Below are 21,822 nucleotides of genomic sequence, written 5' to 3' on the forward strand. Positions count from 1 at the left end.
TTAACATCTGTGACGTTTCTCTTTTGATATCTTTCCTTAGGAAAAATCTATTAAATATGAAGAGGGATTATAGATTTAAAACGTGTTTTACATTACAATGTAACCAAAGGATAGCATTCCGCAAACAGCGCGCAGTTAATGGAGCTCTGCAGTTAATAGGTAGAGGTTTTATTTTTTTTTAAAAAAGAACTGGGGTGCAGGTATGTGCAAACAAGAACTGGACTGTACTGACGGCTACTAGTGTTTCTGTAAATGGAGGTCACTGCACACACTGCTCTTGATGTCTCACCATATCTCCTCCCTCCCCATCGTTCTCGGTTCTTCTTCCAGCCTGTCCAGGGGTTCATTCCAAACCGTAGCTTTGCCTCTTCATGGCTATAGAGCTGTGTGTTTGTTTTCTGTCCCTCTCGCTCTCTCTCTGTCTCAATTACACCCTCAGGGGTGTGCCCTTTCCTCTGTTTTTAGTTATTTTTCTCTGGACGATTGGTCATTCAGGAGATGCTGGCTTTGTACTGGTTTAAGAAGCTCCCATGTTGCACATGGCTCCAGGTCATAGTTTCTCATTCCTGCCCCATCCCACAGTTTGCTATCCCCTTAAAATAAAAATTGCAAGCAGCTTGGTGAATGGTATTGCCTTGGGCTAGTTTCATCATAGAAGAAAGGGCAGAAGTGAGGTGAGCATACTTCTTGTGGGGGGAAGTTTGAGTGTTTGGCATTAAGAAATTCAACTATGAACAATAACAAAGACAATGGAAATAGCAAAGGCTGCTGAAAAGATAGAAGTGTCTGTCTTATTTCCTTCCCCCCCACACGCCAAATTTTGATAAGAGTTCTGTCCACCCATGTCCAGGGCATGCCTTAAAATTCTGAACTAGATTAAGTGAAGTTTTCAAAATGTCTCATATTAAAGATAACGCAGTATGATTGAGTTGAACGGAAGACTTCATTTTGCTTGGCAAACTCTAAAGCCTGGTCTTGCATCATGGGAGTTCTACTGTCAAGGACTGTGGCCCATGTGTGTTACATAAGTGTACATGTATGCATGAAATGCTACACCTTTTCATACTGACATGTGCATTGAGCCATTTCACTCTTTGTTAGGCTAGTCTGAAAGGAAAATTTCAAAGAGAGAGAAGGTGGAAGGTATGGTAATATAACAAAGGTCAGTCATGGCTTGCCTATTAATACAGGTGTACACAGTGTTTGCTTTAACAAATGTGACTAGTTTGGCCACATTGTAATGGCTGTTTAACATTTTATAGAGACATTTACATACCACATATACAAGCAGGTTTTTTTTCACTCGGGATAGATGGGCAATCTCTGGCAGTTCAGAGTAAGGGAACATGCCCCTCCAAAGGGCTGCCCTGCGTGTGCAGCGGTGGCAAACACACTTCCACACCTTCTGCTGTGCAGCACCGCTTTGCGTAACAAACTGCCTCTGGGTGGCAATGTAGGGGGAGAAGCCATTCTCTTGCTTTGGGTCGGAAAGCGGGGAGCAGGCCTGGTGCGCTCTCTTGCTTTCAGGGTGTGCAGATCTGCTTGACCACAGTCCTCTTCTATATAAATGTGCTACTTCTACGGGAGACTCTGCTACTGAGAAAGCCCAGCATAGTTGGCGGACACACTGCTATTGTGGTAATATGACAATGAGATTCACATCACTTACCTTCTGGCATGTGTGGCTGGGAACAAATGAGAGTGAAATTAAATTTTTAGTAATTTAATTTAAAAGGAAATAAATCAATTTGGTCTTCATGTCAGTATATACAAAAGAATGAGATCTTTCCCTACCTAGGATGGCTAGCCATATTCAGCATAAAGGCTGTTTCCTGCATGCTTCCAAAAAGTGCAGGGCAAAAGCAGGGTAGCAGGCCCTTAATCCCTTTACTCATCACTAGGTAGGTCTTCGTGAGCTACCTGGCTAGCCATCTTCACCCCTAAGTCCTCTGGAGAGCACTCCAGAGTACATGCCTACCATAAAAGCCCACTCACAGATCAGCTACTGCTCTCAACTGTCTTCATTTCCATGCGCAGGAGTCTGAGAATACAGGTTTCTAAAGAAGAAAGCTGACACAAAGTTAAGGTGGAAGGTAAAATGCTACAGCTGTTGTGAGGCTGTGCGATTTGGCAAGTCATTGATTACACACATAACATTTAAATATTTAATCTGCGGTGAAACTGATTTCCTTCTGTAAGCAGCTTTCTATGCTAATGGCTGATAACAAACCAGCTTTATCCATTCATAACTATTTGTTTTCTTAACGTTTTGTTCACTTGTAAACTGTCTTATCTTGACTCTGTTTATGCCATTACTTCTATGGATCATCAGCAAGACCATGAAAATATATATTAATGAGTAATTTCCATATATTTTGACTGAAAGCTACTTTTATGTTCTCTGTTCACTCCTATTTGGTCAAACAGACAACCAGATTAAAGGTAATGCCTTATTTCCTTAATATTATTTATAAAAAATCCCACTGTCTTGACCGTTCAGAGTCAGTGAGGCCATTCTTCTCTAAAGAACATGTTACCGATTCTGTGTCAGCTTGTGAACCCACAAATTGTAGTTGCAGGCACACTGGACCAGGTCAAGTATGAGTATTATCCATGCCTACCCTAATTCTAGAGCAGAACAAAGGCCTTTAGGAAAGTGAATGGAGTTTCAGTTTACCACCACACCTTTGCCCACTTGACTCAGACAGGATACACTAATTTGGTGCTGTTGTGTCCTGAACAGTCAGAACCAAATACGGAGCTGTAAAACTAGTTTACCTTATTTACTGTAATCTGTTTGATTACTGCGTGAGATAAAGCAGATTATAATATAATAAAGAAGTAAGAGGGTTCTCCGTGCTGAATTGTATCACCCCACCTTCCTTTTACCCGTAAGAACACCAGTTGGCTGGAAGTCTGACATCCTGTTACGATACGGAACTTCAATCGCTATGTTTCTTGCACAAACAACAGTGGAGTTGCCACATAATAATACACGTTACTGATCTGTGAAGTTAGAAGTACTGTACAATGCACAAAGTACAATCTCTACATTGCTATTCGTGTTAACCAGATCTGCTTGCAAAAAATAATTGACTTAAAACAAGCCATTGTGAATTTACAGATTAGTATTCAGTGTGTGCCAAAAACCTGAGTGATACATTTTGAGTGGCAGAACAAGGAATTAAGCACTGGATCTTGCTAAAAATGTGAAATTTTAAAGAACACTTTAAAATAGTTTGAAGTAAAGGGGGTTTGTTCATTATCAAAATCAAAGAATATCACATGTCTTTGTATTTCGATTGGAAATATCAGACAAAATGTAATAAGCTATCATTCTGGAAATTCTGCAAGAAAAGCACTTCTCACAATGTTTCTATCCTTACAGACCTGTCCCAAAGCCTACTTCAGAGTGCTCTGGACCACATCCATATTTCTACGGATGAACAGTGCCAAGGACCATTCTTTGACATAATTATTTTATGATTTTTCAGTTCAAAGTAAGTTGAGGGCTGTATTGCAGCCCACCAGAATGAGATTTTCCTATCACGAAACTGAGAAAATGACACTCATTTTCAGCGCTGTGGGACGTGGCGCGAAGGCATGCAGGAGCACTGGAAGGAAGTCTGCTGGGATTCCCTTGGAGGGCTGCACTGTGGATGGACTGAAACCTCAGCCTTGTCCATAGTGCTCTTTAGAAATAGCTCTTGGCAAGTGTTACTCTGTAAACTTTGTCCAGAGATTTTTTCAAGGAATGCTACTTGGCATAGACATAAATCACACCGATGAGTGTGCTAATAATTAGTCAGCCTCCCATACTTGAATTTACTTTCTGGCCCTGATTTATTTATAGAAAGGGCCTCACAAAACCTACTTTAAGCACTTAAGAAAAATGTATCTCTTTATTCTTGTTACTGATATATTTCTGTATAGATAAGTATATTTCCGTTTACTTTACATATGCATGCAACCTAAAAGTTAGCCAGGGCAAGTGCAAATATTTTCTCTGTCAAATCCTACCATAATAATAAAATAATAAATTCTCTAATAAAAAAATCTTTCCTAAAAGAGATGCATTTCAGAACAGCTTGAGGTGTACCCAACACTTGCGGATACATTCTTTTGTTTGCCTATCTCGTACCTGTTCCTGGCAAAAGCGAAGAGGTTCAGGGGATTGTTGTCAGCTAAAATGAGATTCAAAGTAATGCTGCTATAAAGTATCATTCTTGTATAATTGTATGTCTATGAGAGTTGATAGAAGATTTCAGTTGGCTTATGTTTCTTTTCTGTGGAAAAAAAACAACAAAAAAAGCTTAATAAAAATGTTGGAATTAATATTGGAAATTATCCTGTTGGATTAGTAGAAATACCCCAATTATTATCTGGGGGTGATAAGAGATGAGGTATTGTTCAGTAAGAACTCGAATGTAGAACTGACTCTTCTACTTTGCAATTATTACTTGTTTAATTCTTTTAATCCTTTTGAATTGATACTGCATTTTGAGTTCCTTTAGAATTGGTTTTCTTCTCTTTTTGATTTTCTTCTCTTTTTCTAATTGGGAAGAATTCTCTTTCTTCTCTTTATATGTAAAGAGGCAAAGCTATTTTTACAAAGTCTGTTGTTAAAGTTTCTAGCTAGGGAAGAATAGGGAGGAGAGATGTTCCATTTTACTGTTTATATGATAGCAGTAACAACAACTGAAGTTTGCCCCTGTACAGAATTCAGAATTAATTCCTAGGAAAAAAGCAGAGTAATTAGCTATAATGAATAAACAAGGCGATCATTTGAAGGGTTCAATACTGCTCGGTTTAAAAGAATTAGTAAGACACCAATATATATTGCAAGTGAGCTCTATTTTACTGTGTACTTCTGTGAGAAAACGGGGAAAATTACTTTCGCTATTAAATTTTTTTCTGTTACAGAAAATAATTGGCTTAGTGTATGCGATAGTACAGTTGTTTATTTTCCACACTGCAGAGTGTTACATTTGCCAGTCTAGTTATTTCATTGCAGACCTTTGTTGTATTTGTTCTACACGTCTTTTTCTGGTAACAATACTAGCAGGGTGATGGTTTCTCATTTTGAGGTAATAGCTCGACCTAGTGATTGGAAACAGCAGCTACAGTCATGTATGTTTTAGAATTGTTTCTCAGTCTTTTATAAACCAAAGACCATCTAACTTTCTTTAAAAAAAAAAAGTGTTCAATAATTGTAATTCTTCTTCCTCTATTGTTCTTAATTGTATTTAGGAGAGCATATATGTGCATTTAAGCACATTTCACTGGACACTTTTGATGTCTTCCAAACACAAATTACAAAATTAAATGTGCTTTAAAAGACCAAAGCAGCACAACTGATGTGTGTTAAAATAACTTATTAGAATTATGTCCAGTTATTCCAGCTGAAAAATACATTCCAATGTATTTTAAGTCTCTGTTACATACGTTCAAGCATGGATTTAGCTGTTACAGCTTTATATTAGCTAACCATGTCTCTTACAGTAGAATTTAGCTGTATTCTAGATGAAAAGGATCTTGTTTGTATTAAACAAAACATCTATTGAACTGGGCAAACTCTCACAATGGGCGAATTACAATGAAAAAGTGAACTGAAGATTGTAATTTGCAGTTAATCCTGCTATATTGACTACAACAGTTAGTTTAAATGCTAATTCAGCTGACACCTAATCTTTCTTACTGTATGAAAAAGAACCAGAATTTAAATTAGTTCTACCATTATGGCTCTAAAAACTATAGAGAATTATTCTGCTTTATGTTATAGAATCAATATCAGACAACTAATTTTTCTTTCTTCTTCTGCAAGTGGTTAAAAAAGCATATGTAATAGTTCTTCGGTTTTGTGGTTTGTTTCCCACCCCGGCCTCCCCAGGACGAGAGAATAAATTACACTGGATTCCTTCTCATTAGCCAAGACCACTATTCAGTTAAAGTCAGCAATGTTTCATTCCTCTGTGGTCTTGGGCCTGCTGACAATAGAGGCATTGGTATGCCATATGCCATGCCTGCAATGTGCACTGTATGGCCAACAGCTCTTTCAACAACCCTTTCTTGTCTGTGCTAAGAAACATGGGGGATAATGGAAAGGCTGGGGTGTTTAAAAAAGGATGCGGCAGTAGAGCAAAATGCTTAGTCTTTTGTGAAGCAATAACAAATCACCTTACTTTGTGTTCTCCCTTGCTGCTGCACTAGACGTGCCTTCCTAGGACTTTACTGAAGTTCTGAATGCCCGGGCTCTAGAAAAGATTTTCTTTTAACACTTCAGTGCTGTGACCTCTAACTCCGAGGTCAAAGCAAGTCTTATTTGTTTTGAAGCTTAACATAATTAAGCAGAAAGAAAAGAAAAAGGATTAAATAACAGAGACTATAGCAATAGAAACTCCCAGTGGGAGAGACAACTACTTTTTATACCATGAGAGAGAGGATTTTGTCTGGAGGACAGACAAGTAGTCTGCATGTCCTTTAAATGTCTTCCAAAGGAAGAGAAAAGAACAGAGAGGGGCAAAAAGAAAAATAAATATATTCAAAATTATAGGAACAAACAGCTCTGTTAGGTCGATAAGTTCTTTAAAAGCTGTAAGCTCAAAGCTTGCTGGCATGTGGTGCGGTCCCACTGGCTAAAAGGCAGACTAAGTAGTATAAATGTGAGCCTACCTCGCTTCAAGCTACGGATCTCCAAACAGCTTTTGAATCTGAGTTTCTCTTTTCACATTTTTTTCCTCACTCAGATACGGGGATTAAAGTATGGTTTTGCCTGAGATGTTGAGTGCAAGCTCTCAAACTTTAAGAGCACGTCGTGTTACTATTCTCCTGGGGAAGGAAAACCAAAATAGGAAAAGGCCTTTGCTCTCTGCATATGCATATCTCTGACATATAACCATATGTTTCAGATGTCAGACGTGTTACCAGAACACCTGGCACTACCACTATTGCCTGGTAAATGTATGTGTATCCAACCTGCCGTTATATTTGTAAAGATAGCCAGGGTATGAGATACGTTATTTATGTCAACCCATGCAGCTGGGGAGGAGGATCTGATCTCCACTTTCCCGTGAGTCCTGCCCACCACTGATCTCCCCCAGTGTATAATGGGCTGCCAATGCCACCTTGGTACATGGATGTTTCTGTGTGGCTCCATTAGAAGAAACAACCTTCTGCTTTCAAGCTCAGTCCCTGCCCTAGAAAATATACTGAGCTGCTGCCAGAAAGAGCGTTTGCCACTTGATTTTCTGTTATCGCTACAATGGATCATGGAGCAATATCTGTCTAAAGTCACTCTTTCCTGGTGGAAATGAAGCTGTACGCTAATTCCCTGCCCCCAAAATGGCATTAGATTCTTATTAGTGTGCATTCAGGAACAGAAGATGTAAATGTATGAAGTATAGTACACAGACTTCAATGCCAAAGTAATTTGTAGATGCTGACAAACACAAACAAATCAATAGTAGCATATCCCATTCAGTTGAGTCTGTGACAATGTGTGGCAAAGTTTTGTGCAGCAAATACATAAAGGAAAAAATTCAAGCTGGAAAATACAGGATTCTTGGTGATCTGTGCCCAAGTTACATCACGAACATTCAGTCACTGGGAGTTGAGAACAGGATAGTTTGAGGCATCTGGAAACTTGAAGCCGCCTATTCCCATGACTCCATTGCTACACAAGTTAGGATTGGAGAAGGAAAAAAAAAGTATTGCTATTGCAATTCAGGATGTGTTCAAGGCCAGATGGAGACTAGTTGACCCAAGCTAAAAGTGGATACTGGATGCAAAGGGAGTCATGAGAGTGTAGACAAGATACATCCCTCTCCTTCCCACAGCCAAAATCTCCCATTTTTCAAAACTAGAAAGTGTTTCACCATTATCCTTATTATCCCTCAAATTGTTGGTGAAAAAGCATCTTTAATGGTCCATGACTATGTAGATGGTCTGGCGGGGTGCAGAATGCCTGTGTTCTGCTGCTACTCACTAGCAATTGTTGTGCAAAGGGCTGGTGCAAGGCTGAGCCGAGGCACAATAACAGAATTTTTGATGTTTTACAGTCCTGTCCGTCGTAACGACCTGGCCCATGAATCCACTCGTGGCAACCTTCACCATCAACAAAGGGTGTTCAATTCCTGTCCGAGAAACTGCAGAGTACATGCATCTAATGCTGACAGAAAAAGGAAAGTCTTTCTCTAATATTTGACTCTGGCCGTTGTTTTCTATTTCAGATCTTGTTTCCTTGCACAGCTCCGGTGAGAGCAAAGGATAGGAACAGAGAGCTGGGAGAGCCACCGTCACAAAACGCTGAAATGTGTTCTCTCATGCAAAAAGCCAGAAATCATGAGGGATACCTTCAGGAGGCTACTCCCTGTAAAACCCCCAGGTACTATACGTTAACTTGTTAGTCATTGCTGTGAAAGCAAAAGACCTTCACTGTATGTCCCTCTTAATCACAGCCTCTGACTTCTCCACTTTCCCCTCAGTTCTGCCTCTCCAAACAGATTGCATGGATCTCACAGAACTCACACATTTCCAGTCTTCCAGGCATGCTAGTGGCACCACATCTGATGGATGCAGCAAAGGTATTCATCAAAGGGAAAAAACGAGGAGCACAAACTTGGTATGAGCAACGCTCAAGTGAGAGTTGAGCTGACAGTGACCAGCTCAGTGTAACAGTCATGCAGCTGCGACAGTTCGTTCTACATTGTACTCATTTAGCTGTTGTGCTAAATGTGTTGGTTTTAGCTGAGGTAGAGTTAATTTTCTTCATAGTAGCTGGTATGGGGCTATGTTTTGGATTTGTGCTGGAAACAAGTGTTAATACAGGGATGTTTTTGTTATTGCTGAGCAGTGCTTACGGAGTCAAGGCCTTTTCTGCTTCTCACCCCACCCCACCAGCGAGCAGGCTGGGGGTGCACAAGAAGTTGGGAGGGGACACAGCTGGGACAGCTGACCCCAACTCACCAATGGGGTATTCCATACCATATGATGTCATGCTTAGCAATAAAAGCTGGGGGAAGAAGAAGGAAGTGGGGGGATGTTTGGAGTGATGGCGTTTGTCTTCCCAAGTGTCGTGGTTTAACCTGGCAGGGAGCCAAATACCACGCAGCTGCTCGCTCACTACCCCCCTCATCCCAGCGGGACGGGGAGAGAATCAGAAGGGTAAGAGTGAGAAAAACTTGTGGGTTCAGATAAAGACAGTTTAATAGAACAGAAAAGGGAAAATAATAATAATAATAATAATAATAATAATAATAATAATAATAATAATAATAATGATAATGATAGAATATACAAAATGAGTGAGCACAATGCAATTGCTCACCACCTGCGCTGACCGATAACCAAGTAGCGATCGCTACTTCCTGGAACATGCCTACCATTCATATACTGAGCATGATGTCACATGGTATGGAATACCCCATTGGCCAGCTGGGCTAGCCGTCCCGGCTATGCTCCCTCCTAGTCTCTGCTTGGTAGAACATGGAAGCTGAATGTCCTTGACTAGTAGGGTTGCAGCGCCAGGCTTCACATTCATCGATAACCTGTGCAATAGCGTCCATGGTTAAGTCCACCCCTCAATCACAAGCCCATCTATATGTTGCATCTCTTCCTTGATGGCGCGAGGCGTCATGGGTCCACCAAGCTATAAATAATTCACCCTTATGTTGCCAGTCCAGATCCACCTGAGCCACTTCAACCTTAGCAGCCTGGTCCACCTGCTGGTTATTTTGATGTTCCTCAGTGGCCCGACTCTTGGGTATGTGAGCATCTACGTGACGTACTTTTACAACCAGGTTCTCTACCCGGGCAGCAATATCTTGCCACAATGCGGCAGCCCAGATGGGTTTACCTCTGCGCTGCCAGTTGTTCTGCTTCCACTGCTGCAACCACCCCCACAGGGCATTTGCCACCATCCATGAGTCAGTATAAAGGTAAAGTACTGGCCATTTTTCTCGTTCAGCAATGTCCAAGGCCAGCTGGATGGCTTTCACCTCTGCAAACTGGCTTGACTCACCTTCCCCTTCAGCAGTTTCTGCGACTTGGCGTATAGGGCTCCATACAGCAGCTTTCCACCTCCGATGCTCCCCCACAAGACGACAGGACCCATCAGTGAATAGGGCAAATTGTTTCTCATTTTCTGGTTGTTTGTTATACAGTGGGGCTTCTTCAGCACGCGTCACCTCCTCCTCTGGGGATATTCCAAAATCTTTGCCTTCTGGCCAGTTTGTGATCACCTCCAAGATTCCTGGGCGACTGGGGTTTCCTATTCGGGCCCATTGTGTGATCAGTGCGACCCACTTACTCCACGTAGCATTGGTCGCATGATGTGTAGAGGGGACCCTCCCTTTGAACATCCAGCCCAGCACCGGCAGTTGGGGTGCCAGGAGGAGCTGTGCTTCAGTACCAACCACTTCCGAAGCAGCTCGAACCCCTTCATATGCTGCCAATATCTCCTTCTCAGCTGGAGTGTAGCGGGCCTCGGATCCTCTGTATCCCCGATTCCAGAACCCTAAGGGTCGACCTCGGGTCTCCCCTGGTGCTTTCTGCCAGAGGCTCCAGGTAGGGCCATTCTCCCCGGCTGCGGTGTAGAGCACATTCTTTACATCTTGTCCTGCCTGGACTGGCCCAAGGGCTCCTGCGTGAACTATCTCCTGTTTAATTTGTTCAAAGGCTTGTTGTTCCTCAGGGCCCCATTTGAAATCGTTCTTCTTCCAGGTCACTTGATAGAGAGGGCTTACAATCAGGCTGTAATCTGGAATATGCATTCTCCAAAAGCCCACCACGCCTAAGAAAGCTTGTGTTTCCTTTTTGCTAGTTGGTGGGGACATGGCTGTTATTTTGTTGATCACATCCGTTGGGATCTGACGACGTCCATCTTGCCATTTTATTCCTAAAAACTGGATCTCCTGTGCAGGTCCCTTGACCTTACTTTGTTTTATGGCAAAACCGGCCTTCAGAAGGATTTGAATTATTCTCTCCCCTTTCTCAAAAACTTCTTCTGTTGTGTTGCCCCATACAATGATGTCATCAATATATTGCAGGTTCCGGAGCCTCACCCTGTTCCAGTGCGGTGTGGATCAGTCCATGGCAAATGGTAGGGCTGTGTTTCCACCCCTGGGGCAGTCGGTTCCAGGTGTACTGGACGCCCCTCCAAGTGAAAGCAAACTGTGGCCTGCACTCTGCTGCCAAAGGGATTGAGAAGAAGGCATTAGCGATGTCAGTTGCGGCGTACCACTTGGCTGCCTTTGACTCCAGTTCGTATTGGAGTTCCAGCATGTCCGGCATGGCAGCACTCAGTGGTGGTGTGACTTCGTTCAGGCCACGGTAGTCTACTGTTAGTCTCCACTCTCCATTAGACTTTCACACTGGCCATATGGGACTGTTAAAGGGTGAGCGAGTCTTGCTGATCACTCCTTGGCTCTCCAGTCGATGGATCAGCTCATGGATGGGAAGCAGGGAGTCTCGGTTGGTGTGATATTGCCGCCAGTGCACTGTTGTGGTAGCAATTGGTACTTGTTGTTCTTCAACCCTCAGCAACCCCACAACAGAAGGGTCCTCCGAGAGACCAGGCAAGGTGGACAGCTGTTTAATTTCCTCCGTCTCCAGGGCAGCTATACCAAAAGCCCTCTGGTACCCTTTTGAGTCCTTAAAATACCCTCTCCTGAGGTAGTCTATGCCAAGGATGCACGGAGCCTCTGGGCCAGTCACAATGGGGTGCTTCTGCCACTCATTCCCGGTCAGGCTCACTTTGGCCTCCAACACAGTTAACTCTTGGGATCCCCCTGTCACTCCAGAAATATAAATGGGTTCTGCCCCTTTATAGCTTGATGGCATCAGGGTACACTGTGCACCGGTGTCTACGAGAGCCTTATACTCCTGTGGGTCTGATGTGCCAGGCCATCGAATCCACACAGTCCAGTAAACCCGATTGTCCCTTTCCTCCACCTGGCTGGAGGCAGGGCCCCTCTAGTTCTGGTCATAGTATCCATCTCTCACTTCTTGCAAACGCAAGTCAAGAATTTCTTCATTACAATGCAAAGTAAGATCAGCCTTTCTACTCTGTCTGGGGAACTGTTCACTGGAAACTGGACCGTCGTGAGACAGGTTTTTCCTGAAAACTGGAGCAGCGTTTTTCCTGGGAGAACCCCCTTGTGTGATTGTTTTTCCTTGCAACTCATGTACCTGTGCCTTTAGGGTCACGGTAGGTTTTCCATCCCATTGCCTCATGTCCTCTCTGTGGTCACGCAGGTAAAACCACAGGGTGCCCCGTGGTGTGTACCTTCTATATCCTCTCTCTTGAGCAGAAAAATGCTGACTCCTAATGGCTGAGATACTGGTCCGTACAGGTGGAGAGTAGGACGACGAGCAGGATAAACCCCCCATAATTCAAGAGGATGAAGTTAATGACCTGCTATGCCACCTGGACGTTCACAAGTCTATGGGGCCGGATGGGATCCACCCGAGGGTACTGAGGGAGTGGCGGAGGAGCTTGCTGAGCCGCTTTCCATCATTTACCAACAGTCCTGGTTAACTGGGGAGGTCCCGGACGACTGGAGGCTCGCCAATGTGACGCCGATCTATAAGAAGGGCCGGAAGGAGGATCCGGGGAACTACAGACCGGTCAGCCTGACCTCGGTGCCGGGGAAGATCATGGAGCGTTTGGTTTTGAGGGTGCTCACGAGCCATGTCCGGGACAACCAGGGGATCAGGCCCAGCCAGCATGGGTTCATGGAAGGCAGGTCCTGCTTGACCAACCTGATCTCCTTCTATGACAAGGTGACCCGCCTAGTGGATGAGGGAAAGGCAGTGGATGTGGTCTACTTGGACTTCAGTAAGGCCTTTGACACTGTCTCCCACAGCATTCTCCTAGAAAAGCTGGCGGCTCACGGCCTAGACAAGTACACTCTTCGCTGGGTAAAAAACTGGCTGGACGGCCGAGCCCAGAGAGTTGTAGTCAACGGAGTTAAATCCAGTTGGCGGCCGGTCACGAGTGGTGTTCCCCAGGGCTCAGTGCTGGGGCCGGTCCTGTTCAATATCTTTATCAACGATCTGGACGAGGGGATCGAGTGCTCCCTCAGTAAGTTTGCAGACGACACCAAGCTGGGCGGGAGTGTTGATCTGCTGGAGGGTAGGAAGGCTCTGCAGAGGGACCTGGACAGGCTGGATCGATGGGCCGAGGCCAACTGTATGAGGTTCAACAAGGCCAAGTGCCGGGTCCTGCACTTGGGCCACAACAACCCCAGGCAACGCTACAGGCTTGGGGAAGAGTGGCTGGAAAGCTGCCCGGAGGAAAAGGACCTGGGGGTGCTGGTTGACAGCCGGCTGAACATGAGCCAGCAGTGTGCTCAGGTGGCCAAGAAGGCCAACGGCATCCTGGCCTGTATCAGGAATAGTGTGGCCAGCAGGAGTAGGGAGGTGATCGTGCCCCTGTACTCGGCACTGGTGAGGCCGCACCTCGAATACTGTGTTCAGTTTTGGGCCCCTCACTACAAGAAGGACATGGAGGTGCTGGAGCGTGTCCAAAGAAGGGCAACGAAGCTGGTGAAGGGCCTGGAGCACAAGTCTTATGAGGAGCGGCTGAGGGAACTGGGGTTGTTTAGTCTGGAGAAGAGGAGGTTGAGGGGAGACCTCATCGCGCTCTACAACACCATGAAAGGAGGTTGTAGCGAGGTGGGTGTTGGTCTCTTCTGCCAAGTAACTAGCGATAGGACAAGAGGAAATGGCCTCAAGTTGCACCAAGGGAGGTTTAGATTGGACATTAGGAGAAATTTCTTTACTGAAAGAGTGGTCAGGCCTTGGAACAGGCTGCCCAGGGAAGTGGTGGAGTCACCATCCCTGGAGGTATTTAAAAGACGTGTAGATGAGGCCCTTAAGAATATGGTGTAGAGGGCATGGTGGTGTTAGGTTGACGGTTGGACACGATGATCTTATAGGTCTTTTCCAACCTGCATCATTCTATGATTCTATGATTCTATATCCTCTTTGAGTTGCTGGAACTCCCGGGACAGTTTCTCCACAGCCGAGACAAGGAAGGAGGAGACAGTTTCTTCGTATTCCTGGAGTCTGCCAACCACATCATCCACCGTTGGTGCTTCTTCCTCTTTCCAGCACAGTACTGCCAACTAACTGGCATACGACGCTGGTGCACTCCATACCAACTTCCGCTACATAGGTCATGTACACTGGACTTCTTCTGGATCTTTGGGCGTTTGGTCGTTGTCCAGGTCACTATAAACCACCTCCAGCACGCCTAGTTCTCTCAGGTACTGGATATCTCTCTCCACAGTGGTCCATTTGCCTAGGCGATATATAACATCTTCCTTGAAGGGATACCTTTCCTTCACGCCTTACAGCAGTCGCCTCCAGAGGCCAAGGGCTTGTGCCCCTTTTCCAATTGCTTTGTCAATGCCCCCTTCCTTGGAAAGGGATCCCAGGATCCCAGGTAAGGGATCCTTACCCTCTAATTCCAGGCTCCTGGCCCCATTATCCCAGCATCGGAGCAGCCAGGTAATAATATGTTCGCCTGGATGACAGCTGAAATCTTTTCGCATATCTCACAGCTCATTCAGGGACAGGGATCGGGTAATTTCCATCTCGTTTATGAGTTCTTCCTCTTCCTCCTCCCCTCCTCGTGATGGCCCTGCTTTTCCATCATCCCTTTCTAAACGACCTGACTTTCGCCTCCAAGATTTCCTCTTATGTACGGGGGCGACTAATACTGGCAAGGGTTGGTCCTCTGGTTCAGCTGTAGTGCCCATCGCAAGGGTTGAAGTAGCCACAGTGCTCGTCGCGGGGGTTGGAGTAGCCGCATTGCCGGTCGTGGGGGTTGGAGTAGCTGCAGTGCCCATCGTTTTGTCATCAGATCCGGAGACCTTCTCTCCCCCTTGAGGGTTCTGAATAGTGTCGAACAGGGCTCGGTAGGCATGGGCAAGGTCCCAACACATTGCAGTAATCTGGGTCTCTCTGGAATTGCCAGGGTGACAGCATACGTTTTCCAAATATTTTACTAGTTTTTCAGGATTCTGCACTTGTTCAGGGGTGAAGCTCCCAAACATTGGAGGTGACCACTGTCCTAGGTACTTGCCCATTCTATCCCACACACCCTGCCATTCATAACTATCCAGCCTTGGGGCAGATCTCTGGGTGGTATTCTTAAATAGTTGTTTAACCTTAAACAAGGCCTGAAACACATTCAGGAGACATAGCAGTAGGAACACGCTGGTTTGAACATCCCAAGGATATTCAAAATCCTCAAGAGCTATTGTAATCAGCCTGGAGGAGAAGGGGAAGGTGAAGGAGGCTGTCTCCCCCATAAATTGGCTCTCCGAGGAGAAGGGGTAAAAAGTGTAATTATTAATAGTTTCCAAAAGATAGCTCCCGAAGAACAGGAATGACGGCAGTGCTGAGTACAGTCTCCTGACCAATAATTTTATCATAACATCATAACAGAAGCCACAGTGTTACACAGTATAGCAAAGCGATGACCTTAATCCATTTCCCAGAGATGACAAACCTCACATAAATACTGATAATCAGCAGTATATATAGCCAGTAAGGTGCTACATACCAAAACTCCAAGAACAGATCCAACAACTCTGAGAGCAAATAACCAACACTGTGGCCAGTGACTACTAAACTGATAGAATGAATGCTTATAACAAATTTGTTTTAACCTGTTCAGGTCAGATGTGTCGTTATTTCAACCCTTTGAGCCCCATGTTGGGCAGCAAAAAGGACTGTCGTGGTTTAACCTGGCAGGCAGCCAAACACCACGCAGCCGCTCGCTCACTACCCCCCTCCCCCCAGTGGGACGGGGAGAGAATCAGAAGGGTAAGAGTGAGAAAAACTTGTGGGTTGAGATAAAGACAGTTTAATAGAACAGAAAGGGAAGGGAAAATAATAATAATAATAATAATAATAATAATAATAATAATAATAATAGTGATAGAATATACAAAATGAGTGATGCACAATGCAATTGCTCACCACCCGTGCTGACCGATAACCAAGTAGTGATCGCTACTTCCTGGAACATGCCTACCATTCATAGCTGTCCTGGCTATGCTCCCTCCTAGTCTCTGCTTGGTGGAACATGGAAGCTGAATGTCCTTGACTAGTAGGGTACTTAGCAACAACTGAAAACATCAGTGTGTTATCAACATTCTTCTCATACTAGATCCAAAACACAGCACTAGGAAGAAATTTAACTCTATCCCAACCGAAACCAGGACACCAAGTAACCGTTATGCGTGATGGAGCCCTGCGTTCCTGGAGATGGCTGAACACCTGCCTGCCGATGGGGAGTAGTGAACGAATTCCTTGTTTTGCTTTGCTTGCATGCATGGCTTTTGCTTTCCCTATTAAACTGTCTTTATCTCAACCCATGAGTTTTCTCACTTTTACTCTTCTGATTCTTTTCCCCCATCCCACTGGTGAGGAGTGAGCGCACGGCTGTGTGGGGCTTAGTTACCGGCTGGGGTTAAACTATGACACCTGTTCACTTTGACCTTTCATTTACCTGTTGCCTTCCGAGAAACCTCTTAGCCTTTAATTTCAGCTGATTAGAAACAAAACTAATCCAAGTACTTCTTAGTTAATTAATAAGGAACTTTCTTAGAGTGTTTTTCAGGCATTCTTAAATGATTTTAGCCTATGGCCAGATGGTTACTCTCAGGCACTAAACAGATGATACAACAGAGTAGAAAGTCTCTTAGCTACTCATGGCACCTGATATTTAGATTCAGACCTGTTCTCTCTTTCCCAGCTAGCATCAACTTAAATTCCTCTCAACAAAAATGGAGGGAAAAATCAGCTTTAAAGGAGTATAGTGGAGGAGAAAATACTTTGGAGAAACTATTACACTTGGTAATCTCTGCAGGAAGGAGAAAACCGAGGGGGAAGATGTGACCGAGAAAAACAGAGCTGTGAGACTGGGGTTAATTACATCTAGTGCAGTCTGCAGATATGCTGAAAGAAAAGATTGGATATTGAAGAATGACATGTAAAGGGACTGTAACGGGCTACTTGGCAATAGTAGAGAAAAGGCTAGAAAAGGACAGGGACATATCAGTTATTACCTGCGCTATTGTAACTACCAAACAGTAACATTGCCAATGTTTAAAAACAGACTGTGTGTGGTATTTCTGCCATTAGTCCCACGTATAACACCATCAACTCCATTAAAATAGGGAATTAAACATGCAAGACATAGTAAAATGCAGCAGTTATCCCCAGTTTTTAAAAGTGGTAGTAAAGGGGAGGATAAATATGTGGCTGTTACCCAGTTTGCCCTAAGGATGCAGACATTAATGAGGACTTAGGAGGTTTCGCTCTTCCCTGGCTGTGCTTGCCCAGCCTTACCAGGCCACTTTCTGCAAGTTGCTTCTCACCCTCCCTGATTCATTTTCTCTATGAAAAGATTCTTATTTTACCATTTACCAAATGGTTTGTGGCTTATTATCGTAAAGCACTGGATGAGATCTAGTTATGCACCAGGAATTGCTCATAAAATGAAAATGTCCAGACAACAACTTTAAGCCTGAGCAGACTTGTCCAAAAATCTTTTCTCTGTGCAGAGAAAAGAAGTAAAGCTGTAAAGAAAAGCTCTTTACAAAGTCTCAGATAAAAAAGAAAAACAACCAAAACAGCCTAAGTTAATACAACATTTGTCTGTTATTTCTTGTAGTTTTTCAAAATGCAGAGTTTGTGACCTTTAGATCTCTGGGAAAAAACCAAAATACAAGGTGTTCCCCAGCACAACCACTACTCTTCTGTGAGTGGTGACTCAGCATGCCATTGCACGCACTTTCACTCTGCTCTTCCAGGCAGTGCACAGCTCTGAGGACTGTACACATGGCACCTGCAGGCTGCCCAAAGCCTTGCCTCTGCCAAGGCCAGTCCTGCGTTCAGGTGAAGCTGTGCTGAACAGAAACCTCCTGCATCTATTCCTGATTAGCACTGGAGTCTTTCTAAAGCCTAAAAATATCCTTTTAACGGCTTCTTAAAGGTCCTTTTAAAATTCTACACACAGATGACACTTATTGCTGACGGTCTGCATAACCTGAAGAACTTTATGCACAGCACTGCAGTTTTGCACTAAGTCCACTAAAGCTAGCTATGAAAGTGCGCTGCATGCAGATTACTACTAATGACTCTCCTGAAGTATGTGCGGAGAATTAAGGTTTATATTTAGCAGTTCACGTCCTAGTCTTCAGAGTTGAATTTCATTTACTTTAGAACTCTCAAAGGCAAAAAGGCAAAACTGTCCAACAATGAAGTTCAGGTAGGCATCAAAATCCCTTTTTACCCATAGCACCTATTACTCAAAACTGAGTTTTGCAAGCAAAATCCTAAGTCCTCCGCAAATGCTTCCAAAGATGTAAGCTTTGCAAGTGCTCTCGCTCCCAAACCAAATAAAGCAGCCTTAAGACAACCACATGCAGGTGCCGGAGCTCTCTTCACTGTACACGATGCAAGGTACAACTCAGGGCCGGTTTGCAGGGACAGGATTTCTGACGGCTGCAGGTTGCCCTCATGAGCCTAGCGAGCCCAGCAGTGCCTCGTGGTGCACGCTTTTCCTCACAGCGGTCCAGGGGAAGTGGCAGACCCCGGATTTCTTGGCCTGCGAGTTGGCTCTTGCCGTGCCGAGGGGCTCCCGGAGCCGGGACCGCGGGAAAGACCGGGCCTCGCCGGTGCGGCGTGCGAGGACAGGCCCCGGCCCGTGGCCCGACCCCCAGGTTCCCTGGCGGGCCGGGGCGGGGAGGCGCATGATGAAACTTCGCGGCGGGTTTCAACAGCAGCAGCCGGCGGGGGAGGAGCCGGCACCGGCGGGAGCCGCCTTCTTCATCACCCGCCGCGGCGAAGACGGCGGCTCTCCCTGCGCCGGCGGCCAAGACGGGGTAAGGCACAGGGGCGGGCGGCGGCTTCTGGGCCGCGGCTTCTGGGCCGCGGGGCTGTGCCGGGCCGGGCGGGGCGAGGGGCGCCGCCGCCGAGCTCGCGGGCCGAGCGCAGCCGGGCCGGGCGGCCTCCAGCGCGAGCCCCCCGCAGGACCCGGCCTTCCGCCGCCCCTCCCGGCGCCCTCGCCGCGCCGCCGTCCGGCCCCTCAGCGCCTTGCCCCGCTTGGGAGCGAGGAGGCGGCGGGCCTGGAGTGGGCTGCAGCCGCCGGAGGAAGGGGCGGCCGTGTAGAGGGGGGCCCCGGGCGGGTAGCGGGCGGCCGTGCGCGGAGGGAACCTGCCCCGGGTCCCTGCGGCCGCTTGTTAGAAGAGCCCCGGAGGCCGCGGGGCACCCGGAAGCCGCCCCAGATGGAGGGAAAGCCCGGCTCCATGTGCTGAGGCTGAGCTCCCCAGCGCCATCACTTGTCCTCATGAGAAAGGCGTGGCGGGATCAATGTTGGTGCAGCGCCGTGCTCCCCTTGGCATGCCTTTTGCAGCCCCAGTGTCCCTGGAGCTGTAGGCTTTGTGGTTCTCTGAACCCTAACCCTAACCCTACTGGCAGTGTGGGGCTGAGGCTGAGGTCCCGAGTGCCATCACTTGACCTGTGGGTCCCCAGCCTCAGCCACCTCTACCATTAGTTAGGGCAACGATTTGTTCTATTTGTGCTTTGTAAAAAAATAATAGACAACCTTGCTGTACCTAGAAGTGCACTTAAGCCTAATTTCTTGCTGGCGAAAGGTTGCTATAATATTCTGGGTGAACCGGGTGTCGTGGTTTAACCCCAGCCGGCAACTAAGCCCCACACAGCCGCTTGCTCACTCCCCCACGGTGGGATGGGGGAGAGAATCAGAAGAGTAAAAGTGAGAAAATTTGTCGGTCGAGATAAAGACAGTTTAATAGGGAAAGCAAAAGCCACGCACGCAAGCCAAGCAAACCAAGGAATTCATTTACTACTCCCCATCGGCAGGCAGGTGTTCAGCCATCTCCAGGAAAGCAGGGCTCCATCACACGTAGCGGTTACTTGGAAAGACGAACGCCATCGCTCGGAACATCCCCCCCACTTCCTTCTTCTTCCCCCAGCTTTATATGCTGAGCATGACGTCATATGGTATGGGATATCCCTTTGGTCAGTTGGGGTCAGCTGTCCCAGCTGTGTCCCCTCCCAACTTCTTGTGCACCCCCAGCCTACTTGCTGGTGGGGTGGGGTGAGAAGCAGAAAAGGCCTTGACTTGGTGTAAGCCCTGCCCAGTAACTAAAACATCCCTGTATTATCAACACTCTTTTCAGCACAAATCCAAAACATAGCCCCACACCAGCTACTATGAAGAAAATTAACTGCACCCCAGCCAAAACCAGCACACTGGGTTTTACCTCGTGTTAGTAAAGTCTGCTGTTCTCTTTATCAGTCCTCTTGATAGTTAAGCGATTAATACTCTACATTTGTTATCTGTGTTTTCTAGGTGTCAGCTCTTGCTTATAATGTTCATGTCTTTACTCAATGGGTTCTTCACTTTCAGGTAGATCAACAGCCTCACCATGTGTGGTATCTGGGCCCTGTTTGGGAGTGATGAATGCCTTTCTGTCCAGTGTCTAAGTGCCATGAAGATAGCACACAGAGGTCCTGATGCGTTTCGTTTTGAGAACGTCAATGGATTCACCAACTGTTGTTTTGGGTTCCACCGCCTTGCAGTTGTTGATCAGTTATATGGCATGCAGCCTATCCGGGTGAAGAAATTCCCATATCTGTGGCTGTGTTACAATGGAGAAATCTACAATTTTAAACAGGTAAGTGTTGTATGGATCATACAGCATTTTCTTTTTTTTTTTTTTTAATTTTCAAAACTAGTGGATATTTGGAAAATGTTTAAAACATGGTGAACTAGAATGTCAGAAACATTTTAAAAAGTTATCAAATAACTTACGTCCTTTTAAATACTGGTCATCTCAATGAGCTGTGAATCTGTGGTGCCTTAGATAGTAACACACTTAGTCTTTAATACTGAAAAATCACTTTTTAATTGACAAGAAGGGCAATAAATACTTGTATCTTCAGATTTGATCAGTTTAAAATAAAGATGCATTCTTCGTTATCTGTTGGGGAGGGGGATTCCAAGCCTCTTTCTCCCCTTCTTCTCTCTTTGTAATGCAAATGCGTTTAGACTGTGTTGCTCTTCAGTTGTTTTGGATCATTTTCCAAGCTGTCTGGTATTGCATTTTTATTTCTGCATATTAATCTAGATGGGATATGTCCCTTGTAATGTATTAGTGTATAGCATGCCTGCTTATGTATTTAGGTAAAAGCAACAAGCACTAGGGACATGTTTCCAGTATGCCACCAAAGTCCTTAGGTGTCTGCAGCTTAAGGCAGATGCTTTGTAGGGTTTTTGAGAGCCACCTACGCAAGTCTCTTGGGCACAAAACAAGCAGCAACTCTGTACTTACTTCCTAAAGTGTCTGAATGTCCCTGATGGGTGTGATACTGCTGCTGAACATCATCTGTGTGCCTCAGTCCCTGTGCTGAGACGTCCATGCCACCTGTGTTACTTGTCAAGGGAAGTGATTCAGATCATCCAAATTTGGCATATAAAGCAGCTTACAATTGTGACTGTTTCTGAATCGTGCTGAAACTGAATGCTTAAAATGAATCATAAACTGAGTGTGGTAGTATCAGAAACGTATGAATAATCTGAGATGTCTTAGTATTTCTAACATCACATTTTTGAAGTCAGAGTCAGGCTGCTGTCAGTGATGTCAGTGACATCAGTAATGTAATGTCATTGGGAATTTGACTGAATAGGCAGGAGATTTTTTTTTTCCCCGATTTTAAGTATCTGGCTGTTTGAAATGTGAGATACACTTTGCCCTGCAGCCCGTGTGAAATGTATTG

General features: G+C 45.4%; 1 protein-coding gene across 2 annotated transcripts in view; it reads left to right on the forward strand.

Moving 5' to 3' along the window:
- The first annotated feature begins 8,564 nt into the window (after positions 1-8,564).
- Positions 8,565-21,822, forward strand: part of ASNS (asparagine synthetase (glutamine-hydrolyzing)) — a 29,634-nt gene continuing 16,376 nt past the window's right edge. The window contains exons 1-2 of one of the 2 annotated variants that reach the window (XM_075143704.1): positions 8,565-8,582; positions 20,453-20,720. In XM_075143704.1, coding sequence (XP_074999805.1) covers positions 20,472-20,720 — 249 coding nt within the window. In that variant the 5' untranslated portion in view covers positions 8,565-8,582; positions 20,453-20,471. Of the gene's footprint in view, positions 8,583-18,750; positions 18,903-20,452; positions 20,721-21,822 lie in introns of those variants that run through there. The other variant, XM_075143705.1, reaches the window with a different exon arrangement.

This window comes from Calonectris borealis, chromosome 2 (genome assembly GCF_964195595.1).
Source record: "Calonectris borealis chromosome 2, bCalBor7.hap1.2, whole genome shotgun sequence".
Classification (NCBI taxonomy): domain Eukaryota; kingdom Metazoa; phylum Chordata; class Aves; order Procellariiformes; family Procellariidae; genus Calonectris; species Calonectris borealis.